This window comes from Capsicum annuum, chromosome 1, assembly GCF_002878395.1.
Source record: "Capsicum annuum cultivar UCD-10X-F1 chromosome 1, UCD10Xv1.1, whole genome shotgun sequence".
Classification (NCBI taxonomy): Eukaryota; Viridiplantae; Streptophyta; class Magnoliopsida; order Solanales; family Solanaceae; genus Capsicum; species Capsicum annuum.
This window is the reverse complement of record NC_061111.1, coordinates 44805463-44830195: the sequence shown is the minus strand read 5'-3', so window position 1 is coordinate 44830195 and position 24733 is coordinate 44805463. Positions and strand designations below refer to the sequence as shown.

The following is a 24733-nucleotide window of genomic DNA, read 5'->3' as shown; positions in this document are numbered from 1 at the left end:
AATCAAAGAAAAGGTTATAAAATAGGGAAGTAATAATTGGTCAGCCAACAAATTAGTAGGAATCTATCATTACCTAATAGATTGAAATCGTTTCATCTTTGTTCTTCTTCTTCTTTTTTTTTTTGAATTAATTTAGACAAAAAAAATTATTTAGGTTTAAATTTTGGCTAATATGTAACTATTCTTTGTCTACTGAATTTTTTAAGACTGTATATTCATATAAAACTCTCTAAAAAAGGTCATATGTTAATTGTATTGAGTGTAATTAAGGAATGTGCAAAATTAACATGGAAGAATTAAAGTAAAATGAAATTAAAAAAATATAGAAAAGAAAGGTATAAAGAAAACATGAAAAAAGCAGAGAAAAAAAATAATACCGAAGATTTGAATTTGACAATTTAATTGTATTCAACTAATTTTTATTACCAATTTGTATGCGTAAACATAAAATTTCTCTTACATATTGGATGAACTTATAAATGAAAAGAAAGGTATAAAGAAAACATGAGAAAAGAAATAAAGAAACAAAATATAATATCAAAGATTTAATTTGACAATTTAATTGTATTCAACTAATTTACATAATCAATTTGAATGCATAAATACAAAATATCTCTTACATCTTGGATGAACTTATAAATAAGATTTTTCTTTAATTTGTTGATTTTATTTCCTAAATTTATTGATGCTTTATATGATCGCGCGAAGCGCGAATATATTTTACTAGTTTAAAATAAGAGGTGAAAAAGTGAGACTTTTATGCAAAACAATAGTTAATCTTTGAATGCAATTACATTTTCAAATCCACTATAAAAGAAAGTGTGATCTTATTCTTCAAAATGAAATAAGAATACAATAAAATTTAAAAAAAGTAAAGAAAAGGAAACGAGAAAAAAATTATGTAAAAATTTATTCTTTTTTCTTGTAATTATTTTATTTTTATATTTTCTTTTCCACATTGTTCATATACACGAAATTAAGTTAACTTTTTTATAGTTAATCTAAAATGCTCTTCACGACTGATAATTATCATAGAATTTTAGTACTGCGCGAAGCGCGATCAAGCACAATAGTTAAAGTTACAAGAAAATAAACAAAGAAATTGAAACTATGTAAGAATTAATTAGGTCAACTGACCAAGCATTAACCCGTTATTTGACCTATCTTGAACTAGCATATCTCAATTCAAGTAGCTTTTGAACACAAGATCATTTATTTATTTATTAGCTTATTTTCACTAGTCCAAATTTAATTCAGGACAATAACAACATACCAGTTGAGTCTGAAGAGAATAGATGTACGCAAATCTTATTGCTATCGTTTTGGAAGCAGAGGGGCTATTTATTGTAGACACTTGACTCAAGAGAAGTGCAATCTACAGGATTGAAGGAAAAATAACAATGACAAAATAGCAAGTTAAATAGAACAGACAAAATAACATGTAGTAGTAAAAATTAAAAATATAAGATACTATGTGAATGCTAACTAATACTACTAAACCACGAGAAGAGAAGACTAACCCCTTTCTCTCACATAAAAGTAGCATACGGTTACCTATTACCCTCCACCCTAATCGTTAAAAAACATATCTTTCTACTTTAAGAGAAGCTTTCTAGCCTGTTTAGCCAGGGGAACTGATCACAAATGGGTTGCTTGTTCCGGTGAAAGGAACACTCTCCTTTAATTGTTTGACGCATATGTTGAAAATAATCACCTCTCCCTAGTTCTTCCTTATTCTAGCTCCACCTCCCTGAAACCTTCTATAACTACCTCTGGCACCTCCTTATTGGTGCATTCGTGCACCTCTCCTTCACATGTTTGAATCATCTCAGTCGAGCTTCCATCATTTTGCCCGCATGAAAGTCATGTTAGGTTTGTAAGAGATGTAAATGAAAAATGAATAGGTGTTTTTTTCGAAAAGACACCAAGAGAAAGGATACAATTTGAATAGGCACTTTTTGACTTTGGATGGTTATAACCTTTCTAATGGGTTGTGACATTTCCTAAGAGTCACACCTTTTTGGAAGAGTTGCACTTTTATGAAGAGGTGCACCTTTTTGAACCATTGCTTCTCTTCATGAAGCAACATCTTGATGGCTATAAATACCTAAATTCTTTCTCAAGTAAAGACACGATTTTGAGTTGAAAAAATATTTTTTTCTTCTTCTAAAAAACTTTATGTGATCATCAAATCGTTGAGTGAGTTCGAAGTTTCAGAAAATTTGAGGTACAGCTATTTTCTGAAACAGAATCATTTTATCCTGGGAGGAAACTTCGGGTAGTTAAGGAAAATAAATTCCTTAAGGACACATCGTGAAGTCGGTGGACTTGATTCTACATTTTCTGCTTCATCTTTATTTCTTAAAGTTGATAAACGTATTTGAACTTGTGTTTGAAGTTGTTGGAACTTCATTGTAATTCTTGAACTTAGTGTTGAAGTTCATATTAAAATATACAGATTTCATACCCGAAATAACAATCTTAAGGAATTTAATAAAAAAATATTTATCTTTTGTGCTTGTTTGGTGAAAAAAATTTATATCACCTTTTATAAAGAAAATACTTTTGTAATCTGTATTGAGCCTGATTTTGTGGAGACTAAAGTCTTGATTTTCTACTCTATTGATTGGAAAAATATAAAAATCTCATCGAGAAATCAATGTGTAAATTCAATTTAAAGAATATAAAAAGTTCACTGATTCGTTGAACTCTCTGTACTTTTGTGTTAATAGAGATTAAAGATTTTGGATTTCTACTCTGTTTGAACTCAATAGTAATTTTAAGATATAAAAACTTCATCTTGAGTTAAAGTTTATTCGATTAACGATTAGAAGAACACAACAACGTCATTGTTAAACTAGAAACAAGTTGGTGTTTAAAGTTTTTAATTCTGACATAATAAGTTGATTGTCTCTTTGTGACAACAAAAATATCTGTTAAAAGTTATGCAAATGATGGAATGACAAGTGTAGTAGCAACAACTGTTGCTACGATAAATCGTACAAGTGTTGCGTTCTGCTATGGCACCAACGAAGAAACCCCAAAAGTTTTCCAATAATGATTTTAAACGTTGGTAGCAAAAGATATTCTTCTACTTGGCGACTCTAAGTCTTCAAAGGTTCATCTCTGAAAACGTTCCAGAATTGCCCGAAGAGACACCGAACAAGGAACGTTTTATGCCTTGTACTTCTTATGTAAGAATTATATACTGAGCGATCTCCAAAACGACTTGTACAATGTGTACAACGATATGAAAACCTCGAACGAATTGTGGGATGCTTTGGAACGAAAATATAAAAACGAGGATGCTGGAACTAAAAAGTTCATTGTTGCAAAAATTTCTTGAATTTAAGTGATAGACAGTAAGATTATTGTCTGTCAAGTTCAAGAACTGCAAGTAATCATCCATGATCTCCTGGCAGACGGTATAAACATTGTGAATATCTTACGTGAACATATTAAGTTGTTCTTGATAATCACATAACCTTTGTTGTAGGTTTGATTGTGAATGAGACTTTTCAAGTAGCGGCTATAATAGAGAAGTTGCCACATTTGTGGAAGGACCTCAAAAATTACTTGAAGTATAAAAGGAAGGAGATGTCAGTTGAAGACCTTATTGTGAGGTTGCATATTGAAGAAGATAATAAAGCAACTGTGAAAAGGTCTAAAGGAAATTTCGCAACTAGTGGAGCAAATATTATGGAAGATGACCCTAACAACTCAAAGAAAGCATCTGGACAACAAAGCAATCCTCTAAAGAAGAAATTTAAAGAAAATTGCTTTAATTGTGGCAAGACTGGTCATAAGTCCGTAGATTGTCGGGCCCCTAAGAAAGACAAGAAGAATAATCAAGCCGATATGGCTGAATTAAAAAATGAAGTGAATGATCTATGCATCATGCTTTCAGAATGCAACTTGGTGGGTAATGCTTGAGATTGGTGGATTGATTCTGGTACCACCCGTCATGTATGTGCTAGCAAGGAGTTGTTTGCATCGTATGCTCCAGCTCAAGATGAGGAGAAGATTTATGTGATTAACTCCACAACAACAAAAGTTTAAGGAACGGAAAAAATTTGCTTGAAAATGTCGTCAGACAAGGTGTTGACACTCAACAACGTCTTTCATATTTCGGAGTTGAGAAAGAAAATGATGAATGCCTTACTCAAAAGTTTGGATTTACTGTAAAACTTGTGGGGAGAAGCTATCCTTACAGCTAATTAAATACTCAGTAGTATGCCCCATAGTAAGACACATTCAATTCCATCTAAAAAAATGAAAATGAAGGAAATCCAACTTGAAATATTTCAAAGTGTGGGGATGTCTAGCGAAAGTTCAAGCTCCTATGCCTAGAAAGGTAAAAATAGTACTTAAGACTATGGACTGTGTTCATTGGATATGCTAAAAGCAGTAAAACATGTTGATTTTTTTGTCCATAAATTCGATAATGAATATTAATGAAAATAGGATAATTGAATCAGATAATGCTGAATTTTTCAAGACATTTATCCGTATAAAACTGGACATGAGCAATCTAGTGGAGGGTCTAAACAACCCCGAGATGAACCAAACGAGAATGTACTTAATGATGATAATTCAAGGTGTAGTACATATTAAAGAACATCAACATCCTTTGAATTAGATTTTGTAACATTTCTTCTTGAAAACGAGTCTCAAGCGTTTAAAGAAGCGATGTTATCTTCAGGCACTTCCTTTTGAAAAGAGATAGTCAATAGTGAGATCGATTCAATTTTGAATAACCATATTTGCGAGTTGGTTAATCTTCCTCCAAGAAATAAACCTTTAGGTTCTAATTGGATCTTCAAAAGAAAAATGAAAGATGATTGTACTATTGACAAATAGAAGGTAAGACTTGTGGTGAAAGGCTTTAGAGAAAAAGAAGGCCTTGATTATTTTGATACATACTCGCTTGTAATAAGGATAACGTCTATTTAGATGTTAGTTGCCTTAGTGGTGGTCTATGGTCTTTAAATTCATCAAATAGATGTGAAAATAACATTTCTAAATGGAGAATTGGAGGAAGAAATTTACATGGAACAACCCGAGGGTTTTGTGGTTCCTTGTAAAGAAAAAAGTGTGCAAACCTATTAAGCTACTTTATGGACTAAAACAAGCACCTAAACAGCGGCATGCAAAGTTTGACCAAACCATGTTGATAAACGGCTTCAAGATAAACAAATGTGATAAATGTGTTTACATTAAAGACACTCCAGATCACAAAGTCATTGTTTGTTTGTATGTGGATGATATATCGACATCATTAAAGATATTTCTGACATAAATGCTACGAAACGAATGTTTGAGAGTAAGTTTGATATGAAAGACCTTAGAGTTGCGGATGTGATCTTAGGGATAAGAATCCATAAAACTCTACAAGGATTGACGTTATCACAGTCTCATCACATTGAAAAAGTACCTGATAAGTTCAAATATTTGAATTTCGGTATTGCTAAGAATCCATTAGACGTGATCTTTGCACTTCAAAAGAATGAAGGTGAAAGTGAATCACAGTTGAATTACACAAGAGTGATGGAAAGTTTGATGTATATCATGAATTGTACGCGACCAGATATAGCATGTGCTACTAATAAATTGAGTCGATACATGAGTAATCTCAATCAAACACATTAGATAGCTATGAAAAGAGTTTTGTGGTATCTAAAACTTACTCAAGACTATGCTTTGAATTATAATAAATATTCGGCGATAATTGAAGGATCTAGTGATGCAAATTGGATCACCGGATCGAATATAGTAAAATTCACGAGTGGATATGTATTTGCTTTGGGTAGAGAAGCAGTCTCTTGGAAATCGTCCAAACAGATATATATTGCCCGCTCTACAGTGGAATCTGCATTTATCGCGTTAGATAAAGCTGGTAAAGAAGTTGAATGGATTTGAAATTTCTTGAAAGATATTCCTTATTGGTCCAAACCTTTGGCACCAGTATGTATACACTATGATAGTCAAGCGGCGATGGTAGGGCAGAGAGCATGATGTACAACGATAAATCTCGCCATATAAGACGTAGAGATAATATCGTTAGAGAACTACTCTCTAGTGAAATTATCACTGTTGACTATGTGAAGTCAAATGATAATGTGTCAGATTTACTTACAAAAGGACTATCTAGAGAGAGAGTTAAGAGATCATCGAAGGGAATGGGCTTAAGGCCTAAGACAAGTCAGCACGATAATAACTCTACCCAGCAGACTGGAAATCCCAAGAGCTAGGTTCAAGGAGATCAAACAAAGTTGTGACTGACGGTTCAACATTGTCAATATACTCAACTCATTCTCATGATGAAGACAATGTTCAGAGAACAAGGATAAGGCTTATGGTTTGAAGCTTTTTAATGGTTTCTAAGTTTGGCAGGTTTGACCAAATACTTTGATCTATAGAATTAAACGTTTAGGAATCACCTAGGTGCGGATGAAGTGGAAGTTGCTTCAAGAAAAATGTTAGTAATGGCCTATTCTCTACGCTCTCATGAAATCAGGACGTGTTCATGGCTGAAACGAAAAAAATCGTGAGAACCATAAATGGTAAAAAGTTGGTTGTGTGACTTGAGTTGTCTACGTGAACATTAAAATTCGACGGTTCAAAGATATCACATCTACATGTTATGAATCGGGCAGAAATAAAGCAAACCACAAGTAGAAAGAAAACAAGAACACACAGATTTACGTAAAAATCCTTACGAGAAAAACCACGGGCAAAGGCATAGGAATTTCACTATGAAAGGAGAGGAGTACAATATGGAGAGAGAGGCGTGAATGAAAAATGAATAGGTGTTTTTTTCGAAAAGACACCAAAATAAAGAATGCAATTTGAACAAGCACCTTTTCACTTTGGATGGTTATATTCTTTCTAATGGATTGTTACTTTTCCAAAAAATTACATCTTTTTCGAAGAGGTGCACCTTTCTAAACCATTGCTTCTCTTCATGAAGCAACATTTTGATGGCTATAAATACCTGAATTTTTACTCAGGTAAGGATACGATTTTGAGTTGAAAAAATAATTTTCTTCTTTTCTAAAAAGCTCTAGCGTGATGATCAAATTGTTGAGTGAATTCAAAGTTACAGAAAATTTGTGGTACCTGAATCATTTTATTGTAAAAGGAAAGATTTCATAACCTCAGATACTTGAGGGGAATAAATCCTTAAGAACACAACGTGAAATCGATGAACTAGATTCTATATTTTTTGCTTCATCTTTATTTCTTAAAATTGATAAACACTTCATTTTGATAGTTCATTTGATTATTCACTTGAACTGTGTTTGAAGTTGTTGGAACTTCATTGTAGTTCTTGAATTTAGCATAAAAATATACAAATTTTGTACTCAAAATAACAAGTCACTCCTTTTATCTTGTATAACTTCGTTTCTAATCCTAACATGTTCACACATCTATCTAAGCATTCTCATCTCACTACCTTCATCTTCTAAATGTGGGCGTTATTGACTAGCCAACATTCTGCCCCATACAATGATGTCGATCTTGTCAAGAATGACCCTTGGACCTAACTCAACCTCAAAATCTAGCTCGAGAGGTGAGGATTACCCAAGTTCATATAAGCAAACCACTAGTCCATTCCCCAATCAATGTGGGACTTTTACCCACTCTAACACCCCCCACACGCCCAGGCCATTGGCGCGTGGACCGAAAGCCCAAAACGGGAATGGACCTGGCTCTGATACCATGTCAAGAATGGACCTTGAACCTAACTCAACCTCAAAAGCTAGCTCGAGAGGTGAGGATTACCCAAGGTCCATTTCTTAACATGGTATCAGAGTCAAGTTCATCCCCGTTTTGAGCTCCCGATCCACGCGCCAGTTGGGGTGAGGATTATCCAAAGTCCATTTCTTAACATGGTATCATGGGACTCCCGATCCACGCGCCAGTGCCAGTTGGGCCTGGCGTGAGGGGAGTGTTAGAGTGGGTAAAAGTCCCACATTGATAAGGGAATGGACTAGCGGTTTGCTTATATGGACTTGGGTAATCCTCACCTCTCGAGCTAGCTTTTGAGGTTAGAATTACCCAACTCTAAATAAGTAAACCACTAGTCCATTCCCCAACCAATGTGGGACTTTTAACCACTCTAACATATCTAACGCTACTAAAAGTAAAAGTAACTCGAAAAGATCCCGAGGATCACAAAAATGTAAAAGAGAGATTCCACTAAGGAAATTTTTCAATGGCTTTTACAAAAATGGAATATGGTATTTGCCCAAAAATGCTGCCATTACTTACCACTACATAATTACAAAGGCAGCAGCAGCAGCAAGCTTACAATGTGAATGAACAACAACAATGACAAAACATAGAAGGTTGAATGTTAATGCCAGCAATTCTAGTCCTTGTTTCTGGAGGAACGATCTTTACGTTGTCCTCCAAGAATACGAGAAATCTGAAGACCTCTACTGAATGCTTGGTTGAACAGCATACGCGTTTGAAACTCGGATACAAATGGAAACCATGCCAGAAAAGCAACCGGAGTGAACAGAAGCAATCCCATCACAATCTCATAGCCACGAGCTAGAGTTCGAACTGATCCCCAGAATCCAGCTCTTTTAACAACAGGCTTCAATGCTTGAGCAATCTGAAAACGGAAAAAGAAATGCAAACACAAAGAAATTTACACACAAACTATAAGGTTTCCCACAAGTTGGGTATGGGGAGAGACCTTGCCCCTACTACTAGAGATAGAGAGGTTCTTAAATAGTCCTACCAACACCAAAAAAATGTGTCGGGCCTCGGGCCTCGGGCCCACCCACAGAATAGTGGGCTATATAGCACACCGATTTGGCCCAAAAACGGCACCCAAATGACCCCGCCGACCCAAACCCGCACCTCAGCCGAACCTTCTGTGAAGAATTATTCCACTCTCCTTTTAATCAAAATTTTAACTCTGCCGTGTATAAAAAAGGAAAAGATTTGTAGTTGAAGTTGAAAAGAGTAATTGGAAGTTGAAGTTGTGTTTAAAAATGATTTTACTTGGAAAAAAGGTTAAAAGAATTGTTAATGAATGCCAACATAGTACTTGAAATACTCCTCAAACAAGTTTTCCAATATTTCCTACTACTGGAAATATATGGCTCAACAGTTTACTTGAAGTTTGTCAAAGCGAATGTTTGCTTTCGATTGTTTAATTAGTATATGTTTGGTTTGCAACATTCACTATATTTTTTTAAGTAAAACCGCGGATTAGATCCCTTACAATTCTTCTACATGGTGATTTACTTATAGCTGAGTTTCTGCAGATGGTAATATTGACTACTAAAATTCTTATCGACAGACAAGATTTATATGCAGCTAACAAAGAGTACAATAGGCCCTAAAATTTCCTTTTACAACAACGGCCACACCTCAATCCCAAGCGAGTTGGGGCCTAAATTTTACTTAATGTTAATTACTGTTCATTGCAAGAAAATGTCATATTTCAATCCTTAGTCCTATGCTCACTGTTCGGTTATTATAAGAATCAATAATTCTGAGTATAATATCACCAAGAATACTTGTAGGAATTTTATGATACATACACCGAGCATGGAAAGTTTTATAGCACCACCAAAACGAGATCTTAATGTATAAAGCTGGACACGAAAATACGTAAAGGAGATGAAAAGGATGATGACTAACCAGAAGCATGCCCCAGCCAGTTGGCAAGAAAGCGAGAATACACACCACCATATCTTTAGGAGTCATATGGAGCAGTGTCATCAGAATCACCAGTGTTGCAACAAATGTTAAGAATATCAATCCCTTTATAAGACGGAACACGAGTTGGAGATTTGCGCTGAATTTTCGTCTACCAACAGATATTGTCTGAAAAACAGAGAAAAATAAATCAGAAAAACACAACAGCATACTAATACTTGTCAGGAATGTTAATTTAAAGGGGTGGTTATTGACAATTCAGCGTTGATCATTTTTGAGTCATCAAATCAACAACAAAAAAAGTATGACGATCTCATCCAAATTTTTCCGGTAAGCAATGTGAAAGCATCTCACGATTTGGAAACAGGTTTGAAATGTATACGATGCACCATTGGATGTCACAGGCAGAGAAAAATGCTCTTTATTTTTGTAACTTATCTTGTATAGATTCGTGTAACAGATTCTACGAAGAATTTGGTCTCACCTTCATGACAAATAGTACCAGAAGTATTACTAACCATGATGCACCATAAACCTGCAATCCATACATAAACTTTAGAATATAGCCTTCTGATGTCTATTTAAATGAAAAAAGAGGGTTAATATATGGCATACCAGAAAACTCTGATTTTTTATTGTGATCTTCAAGTGATAGACGAGCCCATACTGATAGATAAAGAAGCGTAAAGACAGCAGAATTTCAGCGACAATACCGCGTATACCAGAATGCCTAAGATGCTCTTGTTCCTCCTCCCACCATGATTCCCAACTCTTCTCGGGTGGAACACCAATACCTCCTCTGTTACTTATCCACTTATTCCAATCAGTCCAATCATCAACTATCTTTTGCCATTCAAAACCAGAGGGGTTGAAGAGGAAGGGAGCAAAGAGCCAGGTTCCCACCAAGAACCACATCGACACAGTGATTAAGATAAATGCAACAGCTCCTCTGTATTTTTGACCAAAAAATTGATACACGATTAATAATATCATTAGCTCAAGTCCCTTGACAAAGTGGCTACGGGAGTAGAAGCGATAGTTATCGGCAAACTTCGCATGAAAGACCACAAAACCACGACCAGTAGGCCTGTATTTTGCACCTCCATGGAGTAATGTTCTTCCATAATAATGGGTCTTTGTTCCAAGTGAAAATGTGAAGAATACTGGTGCCAACTGCAGTTGCATCAGTATAAATTCACTGAGTGCTGTGCGGAATCCTTTTTCCAATCCAATCTCCATCATCATAGGAAGGGCCATCAGAAACCCAATTTGCACAAAGGACTGAGACGCAAGAGCCACTTGAAGAGGTTTGTTGTTTTTTATAGCTGGTTCATTGCTGAGCCCTTCCTCAAGTCCACTTAGGGCAAGGTAAAGGCGGCCATAGAGGAACACATACACGGTGAGGACAGTAATCTGCCAGAGGAAAGCAGAAAATATTCAGGGGTGAATTCAATTTTTTTGCGAAACAATACAATCATTTCACAAGGTAAACTTCAAGCAACATACCAAGGTACTGAAGTAGAAACCGATGGTAGTGAAATAACATGATAACATTCTGAAATAATCAAAACGATGTCCAAGCCTGTATAAATCCCGACTGAGTGTCTGTTCTCCATTGCCATTAGCGATTTTCGCCTCAAATAGAGATATTTGATTAAGTCCCACATCCCTCCCTTTACCAACTTGAATGTATTCATGGTGAGTAACATTGCCTTCACGAAGTGTAGAATTAAAGCCTACAACCATAAATGAAGAAATTATATTTCTCAAGTCAAATTCTATAAGGTACAGATGTTCAAACTTCACAAAGTTTGGACCTACCAGCAAATATGTCCTCACTTAAGTTGATAATCTTAGAAGCTTTGCTAACCCCACCCCTTGTAAGGTGGAAAAGTCTGTCAAAGATATCAGGGTGGCCATAATGGAATCGAACCCTGGAGAAATATAAAGTGGAAGTTATTAAATAAGGGTGGGGAAAGAGACAACATTCGTATAGGACTTCGAACTTGGACAAATACAGTATAGTCTAACCAACTTTTAAATGAAAGAGAAACGCAGAGTAAACTAACTGTAGCATTTTATTTCATAAAGCTGATGTATTCATATCATTCTCTAACAGTAAATAAGACATTCTACACTTTGTCTTTAGTTTTGAGACATATCTTAAAACACTTCGAAACAGCCCAGCATGGTCCTAAGTAGGTTTTAAGCTTTGTCTTGCACAGCTTTGGAGTCTCGATAAGTTGGAATGAGGTAGGAGAATACATACATATCTAAAAATTGATATCTAAAAAATTGTATCCAATGAACTACTTCACTACATAAATCAGCTGGAAAGCAACATTTAGTATTGTATAAATAGATAACACAGTTAACTTTTATAGAGCTTATTAAATACTCCTCTTTGCTAAAGGGATTACTAAATTAGAAACAGAAACAAGGATGAACACTGGAAATTTAAAGTTCTTACTTTAGAGGGTTTGCCAACAGTCTCTGGCCTATCGTCACAAAACTTGTCTCTTGATTGGACATAAACCAAGCGAGAGAAGAAACACTGCATCAAACCAAACAAGAGATAAGTATTACTCAACAACAACAACAATAACATACCCAGTGTATAACCACAAAGTGTACACTGGGGAGGGTAAAATGTACACAGTCCATATCACTACCTCGAATGAAGTAGAGAGACTGTTTCCGATAGACCCCCGGCTCAGGACAAACACAAGTATAACAAACAAAAAACATAAAAACACACAACAAAATCATACAAGAAACAAGACACCCATAGATTAATACTATAAACTGTCTATCCGAAATCACAAGCAACACCAAAACACCACGATCAAGAAACTACAAGACACATGCATAACACTATGAATACAGGCACAACTACACACAAAGCACTCCTCCCTACTAGTAAGGATGCACTCCTACCCACCAACTCTCTACCCTCATAGAAACAATTTTAAATACTTAAGTACAGATAACAATTCAGGACAAGTGTTACCTTCCGGTAAATATGTGCTCTCTCAGCCCCAGTATAGTAGGGAACCTCACACCATCATGTTTCTTAAGAAATTCTTGGAGCAAATTCCTCACTTTTAAGGCTTCCTCCATGTAGTTATCCTAGAAACAGATATCCAAAGTCAGGAATTTGAGAGTGAAATCAGCATCTCAAATTATTATAACGACATACCTGATTCATATCTATAGCCTGCAGCCCTTCTCCACGAGTGAATATAATAGCATGATTCTGGTTTTCAGGCTTTCCTTCACCCAAGATAGCAGGACCTGGAAGTTTTATGCGGTAGATAACCTAAAAGAGAGAAAAAGACAGATTAAAATTAGAAGGTATTGTATTATACAAAAAACTATACTGTTCTGGCTAGTGCAACTTCACAAGAATGTCTGGATTGCTTCATAAATGGTATTCCAAAAAACTGCTTTCTACTTTCAAGGGACATTCAGGGTGTGTTTGGTATGAAGGAAAACATTTTCTGGAAAATGTTTTCCAATTTTCTCATGTTTGGTTGGCTTAAAGGTTTTGAAAAATATTTTCCAAATCAACTTATTTCCTCAAATCTAAGAAAAATGATTTCCCTTCAAAAAGTAAGGAAAACATTTTCCAAAACTCTCTTTCAACCTCACTCTTAAGTTGAAATATTCATACAACTCTCCAAATTACCCTCCCCTACTCCAACCCTCAATCCCCCACCCCCACCCACCCTTATCTAAAAAGAATATTTTAATTTTTTTCTTGTCTCATCCCCCTCCCCAACCCCCCCCCCCCCCCTAAAAAAAAGATATTTTATTTTTTTAGAAAAATTCAAAGTTTTTTCTTACCTCCCCCCTCAAAAAAATAAATTTAAATTTTTTTTGAAATATTTCAATTTTTTTCTTACCCTACACTCACTCCCCTACGCCAACCCCATCAAACTTCATTCAAAAAAAAGTATTTCAATTTTTTGCCATACCCCACTCTTACTTCCCCCCCCTTACTACCAATTTTGACAATCCCAACCTCCTCTCCAAAAAAAATTAATGTTTTTAATTTGATTTTAAAGAAAAAAAAATCACCCTTCTTATCCTATTCATTCTCATTGTTTTTGTTAAATATATACAAATACTTTTAGAAAACATATACCTACCCAATTTGCATAATGAATACAAGAATACAAGTAAGAACCCACTTATTTTTCTAGAAAATATTTTCCTCCTTCATATCAATCAAACACACCCTAAAAAAAATATTTTTTTGGAATCAAAAATTATTTTTCTAAAATGTATTTTTACACTTTAGCTAAACACTAAAATGTATTTTTTGAAAGATATTTTTTTATTCACCAACCAAACACTAGAAAATATTTTCCGAAAATTATTTTCCATCCACCAACCAAAACAGAAGAAAACAAGTAAGAAATCAACTTGTTTTCCGGGAAAATATTTTCTAGGAAAACACTTTCCATGGAAAACATTTTCCATCATACCAAACACACCCTCAAACAAGTTCACATGCATTCATGTTGTGATTAATGATGTGAAGAACTACAAAGGAGGCCACTATTGTGAACTCAAAACAAATTGGCATCTCCCAAGAAGAGATTCTGGCATGGTAAGGGCTTCAAATGAGTGAAAATGGAATAGCATTTAAAAAATTGCTTTCATAGGGCTACAGCAACTCAGTTGGGTTGAGCTAGCTATATGACTCCTCACTGACAATTCATAGGACAAGAAATCTACACTTTTTCCCGACTAAAAGAAATATATGTAATAATCATGACAAATTATTTAACATTTCCTTCTTACCTGATCCAAGTTTTGACCAGGCTCAGTAGAATTTGAATTTGGCAGGGCAGCTTTGACAAGAGTGGAATAGTAGACCTTTGGATTAACTTTCTTGGACCTATCTTTACTTGGTTCTTCAATTTCATCAATATAAGCAACACGCATAGATGGGTACCTGTTAACCAGAATATATAGAGGTTAGGACATTGCCTAATCAGATGGACTATCTAAAAGAGTTCACATACGTTGTCATAAGCCGCAGAATATCTTGTGCACGTGGATCACCAGATCGCTTGTGAATACCATATAGCTGGCATGAGACAACATATGTGAATTTCATATCAGCAACTGCTTGACATTGTGCCCACAGAGACCGCTCTCCCTTCATCTGATCCTCATTTAATTCGATAGCCTTATAGCCCTCCATCAAATCTGTTATCGATAAAGTAAACGACCTCTCAATTAAGGTGAATACAATGTTAGAAGGTAACTCAGGGATTCTTTGGTAGTAGTCAATTACCATCATCCTGGGCCATATCAAGGAAAGCTTGAAGCTCCAGCGCTTTGCGGTAATACATCATCCCTCTCACTAGAAATCAGACAATGCATCAATGTATCAACAAATTGTGAAGGAGCCGTACTATAAGTCAGTATAAATTTAACTGCAAGAACAGTGTCTTCTTTTATACACCAAACAAATATAAACAAAATAAACTCCATACCAGTCCTTGTTAAAGTCTGTCCTCTATATGAAGCCCAATGACGGAGGTTTTCTTCCAACTCAGGAGACCATTTAAACCTAAGGTCATCTTCACTAGTGCACTCCGCGCGCTCAAGAAAATTGTTCCATTCATCTGTATGGAACCATTATTAGTTTGGTGAAAAAAAAGAAGAATCAGAAAATTACATTTGAACTTAACAGACAAAGGGAAAAAATCACTAGTAATCCTGTGACGAGCATCTTGAAAATCAAGGTAAACAAACAAACCTGGATAAATTTTCTGCAAATAGAACAGAATGGAAACACCATCCTCATTTTGTTTATCCAAATCATCTGATGAGAAAAGCACTTCCTCCGTGTAGTATGGGGTCAAGACACTAAAGTAAGAAAGTTCAAGAAACAAGTTAGAACGGTAAGGTAATTGCCTCTGCTTCACGTCAATTGAAGAATCACAAGAAGAACTACCCAATACATGATCTACCTCTTATGATAATATAAAATCTCCAAAAGTACACTATATTTGACATTCCATGACTTAAGTTCATTTGAATTAAAAAAAAAAACGACTCGCTTAAGATTGTGAGTGCTGAATTTTTTTATTTTTTTTTTGAGGAAAAGTTAACTCTGTGAGTGCTGAAATTATGTGAACATCCTAGTAAAAGCTTGAGGTCATGCCTAGTTGACTTAGCATGCACCATAACCATGATGTTAAGAAATGACCATTGGGTCCAACTCAACCTCAAAAGCTAGTTCATGAAACAAGGTTTGCCCAAGATCATGTAACGAGGAAAAAAAACCCTCCCTAAACCAAAGCGGGACAACCTAAAACCTCCTCACACACCCGGGCCTTCCAATTGAAGCGTGTATGGGGCCTATCATTGGGACATGCAATAGGAAATAATAGCATTCTCAAATACTACCTATAAATCAACCTCCATCTCAGTAACAATCACTAGCCTAAAGAAATTTGTGCAAATAAACGCGAAAACACGATATCATTGTAATGCACCTCTTGATAGTGGGAAAGGATAAAGACCCTCAATAAACAAGGCCCGAGGACTTACGAGAAAGAAAGCATATTGCGGACTTTTGGTGCTGAGGGCATGTCCATGAACAATGAATTGGAGAAGAAGGATATTCGCCTCCTAGCTTCTAAGTTGGATGGTACATCCATTGCAGACTCCTTTACTGTAAGCAGCAAATACAATCTTTTGATCTGAGGAAAAAGAAACAACATTTAGAAAAGAAAAATGAACACCAACTGCAAATATATTTCCTCAACTTGACCTACCTTCTCTTTCCAAGCTTCAGATTCAGGAGGGGGGAATTTGATAGCTCCAGCAGAAGCAAATAACTGATATTGCTGATCAAGAGGGACCATTCCTTCATACCCTGGGACTCCGTGGATAGAATCTACCAAGCTGTTTGGTTGAAAAGTAAAATACCCAAACAGGATTTATTCACCAAATTCATGAATAACCAGCACGATTAATGATTATAGGCCAGAGAAAAACCTTGATACGTGATCTTCCATCATTATATCTCGCGTAACAACTTCTAGCATATCTTGGAATAGAAGTACAACTTGATCCCTGTCCTCCTGCCTATTTTCTAGCTGTAAGATTTTAGAAAAATCAATTTCAGTTCATTACTTCCCAATTTATCAGCAAGAGAAGTTGGATGGGTAGAGATATCCATAGAAGTGACAAAGAAAAGAACTCAACAAGAACAGACTTTGAAAACCTACCAAGTACTTGATGAGCTTAACAAACAGCTCATACAGACTGGGAAGAGCACTCATCTTGAATTCACTAATTAAGTCGCCGGCTTCAATATGCTTGTCAACTTCTGAAAAGATATACTCTATAACCCTAAATAACAACACAAATTGAGAAGTTACAACATGAGAAGAAGATTCAGAGCAAACAAAAAGCACCATTAATCACTACATTCTTTCAGAAACTTACTCCTTCTCGCGGCGACCTGAAACCAAAACTTTTATCACATTGCGAAATGAAGCATAGCACTCACAAACAGCAGATGACATATACGGGTCAGCCTCAATCCTCTTTTTGAGCTCACGATCCTTTCCGTTGCTATCCTTAGCCATATCCACTGCTATTGGAATCTATTCATACAATTTGAATGAGTCAAAAATCAAGTGAACCCAAATATGACATCAGCTACTGATTTTTGGATGAAAACAGGAATAATCGTTCAAAATGCACACTAATAGTAAACCCCACAATACATCAATACTAAAGACCAAACAAATGCAATCTAGTCAAATGGAATGCACAATCATTTACCAACACTGTGATATAAGTTTCTTTTAGTGCCAACTTTTTGAAAAAGTGAAATTTTTTACTGAGATGCAGCAAGTATGAGACCAAAACTGGAAAAAAAAAGTGAAGAGAAGAGAACCTTGCTAGCAAGCAAAAATGGTGGCCACTGCACAAGATCCAACTCACGATCAGCCCAGTAAGGAACAAGCAATAGGTCCATCTCACTGAAAATAAATGCAAACATAACAGTAATAAGCAAATGCAATATTTTGATTGACACGTAAGGATGATGAAAGAGCCATATGATGTGCGACATTTCAGAACTTACCGATTGCTGATAAGATCTTCCTCTCTAAAACTTGTGATTATTTTATTCCACAATTGAGCAAACCTTGCAGCTTCCTTTTCCTTGTTGGATGGCACCTAATAAATGATAACATTATACAAAGTTCACAAGTTAAAACTTCCTCACACTTCCTTTTCATTATTATAAGAATAAACAAATACAGATATTAGAGACCAATGACAAGGAAAAAGAAGCCTAACCCTGGCAAAATTTCGAGAGAATGTTGCTTTTAGTCCTTTCTTTTTAGGTTGCTCACTCTTCTCCTCCGGTATCAAACAAGCATTAAAAGCACCAGGCAAAGACTGGAACCTGGACCTCAGCATTCCTAAAGTTCGAATCTGGAAGCAAGACAAGAAATTAGAGGCCAACAAAGAAACGCATAATATTTCCGGAGAGCAAACAATCTATCAAAGCACAAATATGCAAATATAGCTGCTGCTGAGGTTCAATTCACAATTTTTCCAGAAACAACTGCAGTTGGATTAGCCCTTAAACTTTACCAGGATATGGCAGATAAGAACGAACACAGAAAATATCCTAAGCTACCGATACAAATAAACTGAACCTAGCATATGATTCCTCACATAGCTTAAAAAGAATGAATATAAATTGGTGACATGTTCAGCATTTGAATATGAGATTTTTCTTACTGGCAATTTAGCAATCAGGTTCCTAGAAAACACCAAGCTCATAATAAAGTCGACCCAAAACAAGGTCACATTTCATGTTGATTAATGACAAAAGCACATCTAAATCTATTAGCTCTCATCTTATTTTGTTAGAATTTGCAGAAACAGCTTAAAGTTAAAACTAAGCAAACTATATTATGTTCATTTTTCAATTAGAATCCAAGACTATTACCCATTAAAAAATCTAAGATTTAAGACATTATAAGACTACAGCGATGAAGCAGTTAACCACCAACCTCTCCAAGCCTCCGAAATGCTCCATAAATACCACCGAAAATTGTGGAGAATATGGCATACCATATCTGAGCATCCATAAAATAAACCTACAATAAAGCAAATCCAACCAGCTTTTAGCTAAAATGGAATAAACTAGTAGTATTACACCATGGCTCTGCTAAAGATTATCCAAACTGAGGAGGAAAATCCTACAAGGATAATTGGAGCCCAAAGAGCGATAACAACACCAATGTTGCTGCTTGCTGCATATCAAAATATCCACATTAGGACCACGAGGAGAAGAGAATAATATCAAATAGCTCAAAGTTCAAATCAGTTGATTACCATGGGGGAAAAATTCATGCCACTGATAAGTTCTAATGTGGACACTCATAATCTTTTTCGTTGGTTCCACTAAAGGCTTTATCTGGAGCAAACAACTTTTCATTGTCAGTATAACTCGTAAAGAAGGCAACTTTTGCTAATATATTATATTGATTTTTACGCAAGCAAATAAATGTGAGGAACTGGGTCATTTTTCCCTTTTAGCATCTACTCATTATCAGTTGTCACCTTCAGCAGCAATTTCCTGTTAAATTCTTACGTTAATAAACCAGAATTCTAACATTTCTATCTTTTTATACTGTAAGTATTACAGTACAACATTCCTATTACTTGCAAGAAATCCTTCTGAGAGAACAAATAATTTTCCAGAGAAATGCTTATTCTAATGATGAAAGACTAATCCAAATTCATGTTCAAGTTGATGGTGATAAGTGCACAGATAACTTGCGGACATGAAGATGTGACACTTGGAATTTAATTCAACCCGCAAATCAGATCATGAGAGGAGGATTGCCCAAGACCATATAAAAAGATTACAACTCATTCCCTCAACCAATGTGGGATTTTACACTCCCCTCGCACTGGACAACTGTAGTGCAAATTATAACACGGGGCAGAACATATTGAAATACAACAAAGAGACATGGATCTAAGTTGTTACCCCCCCAAGAATTAACTCATGAGGGGAAGACTATTCAAGACCATATGACCATAACTCACTTAACCAATGTGGGACTTCACAGCGGAAAATCATATAGTCATAGTTAATGCTGGAGTCGCACATTGAGTGGGTTAAGGTTACTTAGTCTGTTTATATGTGTTATGAACCTAACTCAAGCCCAAAGCTAGCTCGAGAGGTGAGGACTGCACAAGTCATATTAAAGAGGCCACTCATCCCTTAAAGTGGGGCGCTTCACACACACACACACACACACGCCCATGGCTGGACATGAAGCGTATTTAATGTGAGACCCAACATCGGAAATAAGAATTGGGAAGGATCCTGCTTTTGTACCATGTAATGAACCTAAATCACAAAAGCTAGCTCAAGAAATAAGGTTTTCCCAAGACATATTAAAGAAACCGCTCATCCCTCTAAGGGCAGATGTGGGGCTCTTCACAGTATGGTCTGGCCTCTCCTTTGGGAAAATCCTCACCTTTTGATCTAGCTTTAGGATTGAGTTAGGCCAAAGATCTATTTTTTAGACAGTATCGGAGTCAGGCCCAACCAACTCATTATTTCCGATGTTGGGCCCCTTCTTATATAGTTCACACTCCAGACATCCAAACCAAGGCATGCATGGGGTGTTGGAGTCCCGCATTGCGTGGGTTAAGGGTACTTGGTCATGTTATATCGTCTTGTGCAATCCTTACCTCTTGACCTAGGTTTGGGGTTAGAGTTAGGCCTAAAGTCCATTTCTTCAACACTTGGCAAAAGAAAATCATATACCAATTTATAGAACACTAGAGTAGGACAAAATGTCTATTAAAAAGACAATCTCAGATATTGCCTAGCATGTTAAAAGTTAACGCATATTACAACTTAATCCCCTGATATGAAAGTGACATCGTCCATCCAATACGTCTAAATGGAAATCGATAAATAAAATAGCATGCCTCTAGATTATATGCCTTGTTTGATGAACTAAAAGGTAAAAGTTGACAATAGAAGAGGCATTACCTCTACATAGAAACTGAATGCTAGTTTTGTCGCTATTAGAAGTACCCAGAACATAGTGTATCTGAAATTTAGAATGAAAAGTAATCAGATATAAAGGACCATCAATATGAAAGTTTAAAAGCTTCGACTTAGTGTATCGTACTTGAACAGTGAAAAAGTGCTCTCGTGCATTCCTCTACCAACATAAAGACGAGGCTGCAATTGATAAGAAAAAAATTGCATCAGATTTCTAAACTAGATGAATGAGAGATCTTACAAATGCACAAATGAGTCCGAAAACATTTACCTGTGACCACCACATCATCAGCATCACAATTTTGTAGTGTGATCTCTCTAGGAATCGACGAACAAAGGGGAATAGAAAGAGCAGAGCAGCAAGCATATTGGGTGACAAGTAGATTACCACAGCCAGAATAAACAGTGAAGGGGAATCTGAGTTGCTGCCAAACCAATTTCTAATAGCTTGGGCAAATGGAGGAGGATTTTCCCATGTATAAGCATATGTAACAGGTAAAATGATCACCCAAGCAGCTGCAGATATGACCTTCAATATGTATCGTAGTTTAACATAGAATGACATGCTTCGCCTAGCTTTCCAATTAAGCATCACATCAAGGGTGGCTGCAACAGTTTTAATGTAAGTCATTAAAATATTGTGGCGACACAAATCGGAGCACTGATATAAGGATCACCAAAAAATGGAACACGTCCACTTAAATAAGGTAACTTCTCCAGTATACTTTTTGTCATTTACGACTGCCTGTGTGCAATCAAACTGTATTTGACTCAGTTATAATGATTTCACTGGACTTGAGGACATATATTCTACTCTAGAACATCAATATGCTACATAAATGTTACAATGACTGTCCTCCGGCCAGCTTAATAACTGGATATCTTTTAACTCCCACTACCACAGCTAACATATTACGCTTAAGCAATGGAAAGAACTAACCTACAGTCACTACTAAATAGCTTTTATCATAAATTCCGTTCAACAAATTGCTGTTAGTAGCTCATAGTACTTAGCTGTATCAAAAGGCACACATGAAACATTTACCTTAAAAGAAAAAAGAAACAAAAAACAATCCTTCATGTATATGAAAACCTACTAAAAACTTCCAATTTCAGGTATTATCCAATTACTTACTGAAAACTTCCACCAACATTGTCATCCATGAAAATTGCATCAACCATGACAAACTATATTAGTGCAGCAAGGTGGGAAAGTGGGTAGCAAAACTATGAAAGAGACTCAAATAGCAAATAATAATACAGTTTTCATGTGCTGCAACGAATAGAAAATAATTTTACAAACCTTGTCCAAGCTTCAAAACTGCAGCTGTTATAAAAACACTTAATACTTTCTTGAAAACACTTCCAGTGAAAACCAGGCTCAGGTCTCCCGAACCATTCCAAGCAATAATTATCATTGCCTACACACAATCAACACTTGTATAAATTAAATAAAGATAAAAGAGCGATTGAAACATGGTCTCCAAAAGAAGAAAGTACCTGCAAACACAATATGAAGAAGCTCCACATTCTGTCAAAGCTCCTAAAGATGTGCAAATATGATCGTATCTCAACAAAATTAACTTTCCCCAGCCAGCGATCACTAGAAGGCTTGTTGTCCTAAGATTCACAATAACTTGATCTAATTAGTTCATGAGTTCATGTCATCAAGGATAAAGTTTCACTGAACATTCAAAAACAGCAGATAATCTGATGCATTAATCACATAAGCAAATGGGAGAGAGCACAAGGACATTAGTTCTGTAACATCATAAAATAAAGAAAACTACAATTTCAAAGGGACGGAAGCATGAAGGCTAAATAACTTGCCAAGGACAGAAAAACAGTCAAATCCACATACCATGCCGCCAAGATTACAAACAGTATACAATGAGTTAAATGGCTAGTACCAAAAGGAAAAAGTAGCCGATACATATCACACAGTCACCGACAGCAAAGTTCCTTTAACAAAGCTCACAGTTTTGTCAGACCAAACCCCAAGTCTAAATGATTAGAAACGATGCCTTTGTTCTATGGTGAGTTGTATAAACAACAACACCAGACAAATGGTACAAATGGTCTAGAATGTAGCTAAACAACTAGGTAGTTGCAAGAAAATTCACAGCTGCATTAAGACACAGAGCACAACAGTCAAAAATGTGTTCACCTTTCAGAACTATGTCTATTGAACCAATAAAGGTCCTCTTTATTGCACGCTGAAGTTACAATTACGTGCATTAAAAGAAAAAGGTTCCTAGCTGCATTTAGACAGAAAACAGGAAAGACATATGAGCACCACACTGTCAGTGTTATCACCAAAAACCTAGATCCACTGTAGAGCATGTTTTAGATTTTCATTTATGCAGTGAACAGAGTGACCCTCATATTGTCAGTGCAATGCCCTATATTTCTAAGAAAATAAGTCCACTCACTAACAAGTCAGAACCTTATATATATGTTCAGTAGCAATATAATCCTCTTAAAGCACTATTAGTTCTTTCAAACTAGTGGGGCCTGAAAGAGAAGATGCGACTTTCATCAACAACTTCAAAACTTTAATTAAAATCAAGAAACTCAAAGACATTAGATAATTAACCAGAAGATAATGTGTGGATTACGAAGACTTCAGCAGCTAAAAGCTTTACCCCATTTCTCTCAGCTCGCTGTTCTTCTACAGGGAGGCAAAAGAAATCAGCATCAGCACGCATGGGCCAACCTAATCTGAAGCAGTCCACTGACCTATAGTTTTACGCATAAAGTCAGAAATAAACAAAATACTGGATAACTGAACCAGACGAAAGGTATAGAAAAGGGAAAGGTTGACTACCAAAAGTATTCATTTAAATCATCATAGTTCCTCCACTGGGAATGCTTTGCTTTTCCTCTTCTGCTTCTTGCAGCTTCCTGAAATGGCAGAAAAGGATGTAATGTTTTTCCTTCAATTTCTAAAGTAAAACAAAAACTCTAAAAGTGATTTTAATACAATAGATAGGGAGAACAGAGAGCTCGAAAATGCAAGCAATACCCGTGCAATCACTTCATAGATAGGAGTAACAACTTTTCTCAAGAAAGCCTCCTCTTCTCCTCCATACGCTGGCTTAACATTTTCACCTGTCATGGGACTAACATTGCCAGCTAGCATGCCATAGAGTTCAAATGCCATCTACATGGGAAACCATTGTATGAGATCCAAATGATTTAACATAACAAGAGATATCCGAAACACATTAAAAAAGGTAAATTTTTAAAAATATAAATGACGCACCACAGTAGCTGAGTATCTGACAGATAATTGCAGTATACTCTCAGCTAAGAATCATATTTGACTCTCTTTATAGGTAGTCACAAGCTAGTTTATGAAAAAAAAAACTTGGCTTAAGTCATCGACAAGCCCTCAAACTTGTTTCAAAAATTCACTTATACCCCTCAACTAAGGCCTGTACCTATCAGGCCCCTAAACCCCCGAATTTTGATCCAATCAACAACAAAAGGGTTTAGAGTGTGTGTAACACACTCACCTTACGTGGCAAAATTGACCAATAAGAAAAATACACGTGGCAAATGAATTTTAAAAAAATATATATGTTAAAAATCCAATTAAATAATGATAAATGTTGAGTGGGTCCAAAAATTATTTTAAATATATTATAATTAAAAAGAAAAAAAAAAACTGATCCCCCACCCCACCCCGCCCCGCCCCGCCCCATTCTCTTCTCCATCTTTTGCAGAAGATGAACTTTAAAAAAGAAAAAAATTATGCCCCACTAATTCAAGAAAACAAAAGAGTATTAATTTAACAAAATTGTTTCTTTACAACCTTAGGAGTCTATTTGCAGAAAAAGAAAATTTGGAGGCTAATAAGTTATACCTCATCCTAATAACAGTGAAGCAATCTAACAATTCTAACAAAACTCACCCTAATTCTAATCGAACAATCTTGAAATTTCGAATTGATTTTCCGGCGAG

The 24733-nt window shown here is 35.8% G+C and overlaps 1 protein-coding gene across 2 annotated transcripts in view; it reads right to left on the bottom strand.

The window, feature by feature from the left end:
- Positions 1–8184: 8184 nt before the first annotated feature.
- The window catches only part of LOC107874014 (callose synthase 3), a 24004-nt gene continuing 7455 nt past the window's right edge, over positions 8185–24733 (bottom strand). For both annotated transcript variants that reach the window (XM_016720919.2, XM_016720921.2), the window contains exons 11-43: positions 23793–23930; positions 23595–23671; positions 23413–23506; positions 22268–22387; positions 22071–22188; positions 21039–21373; positions 20895–20947; positions 20753–20813; positions 19072–19153; positions 18940–18989; positions 18747–18833; positions 18022–18159; positions 17804–17898; positions 17615–17699; positions 17158–17318; positions 16938–17061; positions 16705–16805; positions 16482–16611; positions 16255–16406; positions 15458–15567; positions 15192–15323; positions 14990–15058; positions 14715–14901; positions 14491–14644; positions 12881–13000; positions 12692–12810; positions 12152–12235; positions 11503–11615; positions 11188–11417; positions 10297–11094; positions 10166–10216; positions 9664–9849; positions 8185–8623 (exon numbers count right to left, since the gene is read on the bottom strand). In XM_016720919.2, coding sequence (XP_016576405.1) covers positions 8375–8623; positions 9664–9849; positions 10166–10216; positions 10297–11094; positions 11188–11417; positions 11503–11615; positions 12152–12235; positions 12692–12810; positions 12881–13000; positions 14491–14644; positions 14715–14901; positions 14990–15058; positions 15192–15323; positions 15458–15567; positions 16255–16406; positions 16482–16611; positions 16705–16805; positions 16938–17061; positions 17158–17318; positions 17615–17699; positions 17804–17898; positions 18022–18159; positions 18747–18833; positions 18940–18989; positions 19072–19153; positions 20753–20813; positions 20895–20947; positions 21039–21373; positions 22071–22188; positions 22268–22387; positions 23413–23506; positions 23595–23671; positions 23793–23930 — 4803 coding nt within the window. In that variant the 3' untranslated portion in view covers positions 8185–8374. The remainder of the gene's footprint in view (positions 8624–9663; positions 9850–10165; positions 10217–10296; positions 11095–11187; positions 11418–11502; positions 11616–12151; positions 12236–12691; positions 12811–12880; positions 13001–14490; positions 14645–14714; positions 14902–14989; positions 15059–15191; positions 15324–15457; positions 15568–16254; positions 16407–16481; positions 16612–16704; positions 16806–16937; positions 17062–17157; positions 17319–17614; positions 17700–17803; positions 17899–18021; positions 18160–18746; positions 18834–18939; positions 18990–19071; positions 19154–20752; positions 20814–20894; positions 20948–21038; positions 21374–22070; positions 22189–22267; positions 22388–23412; positions 23507–23594; positions 23672–23792; positions 23931–24733) is intronic.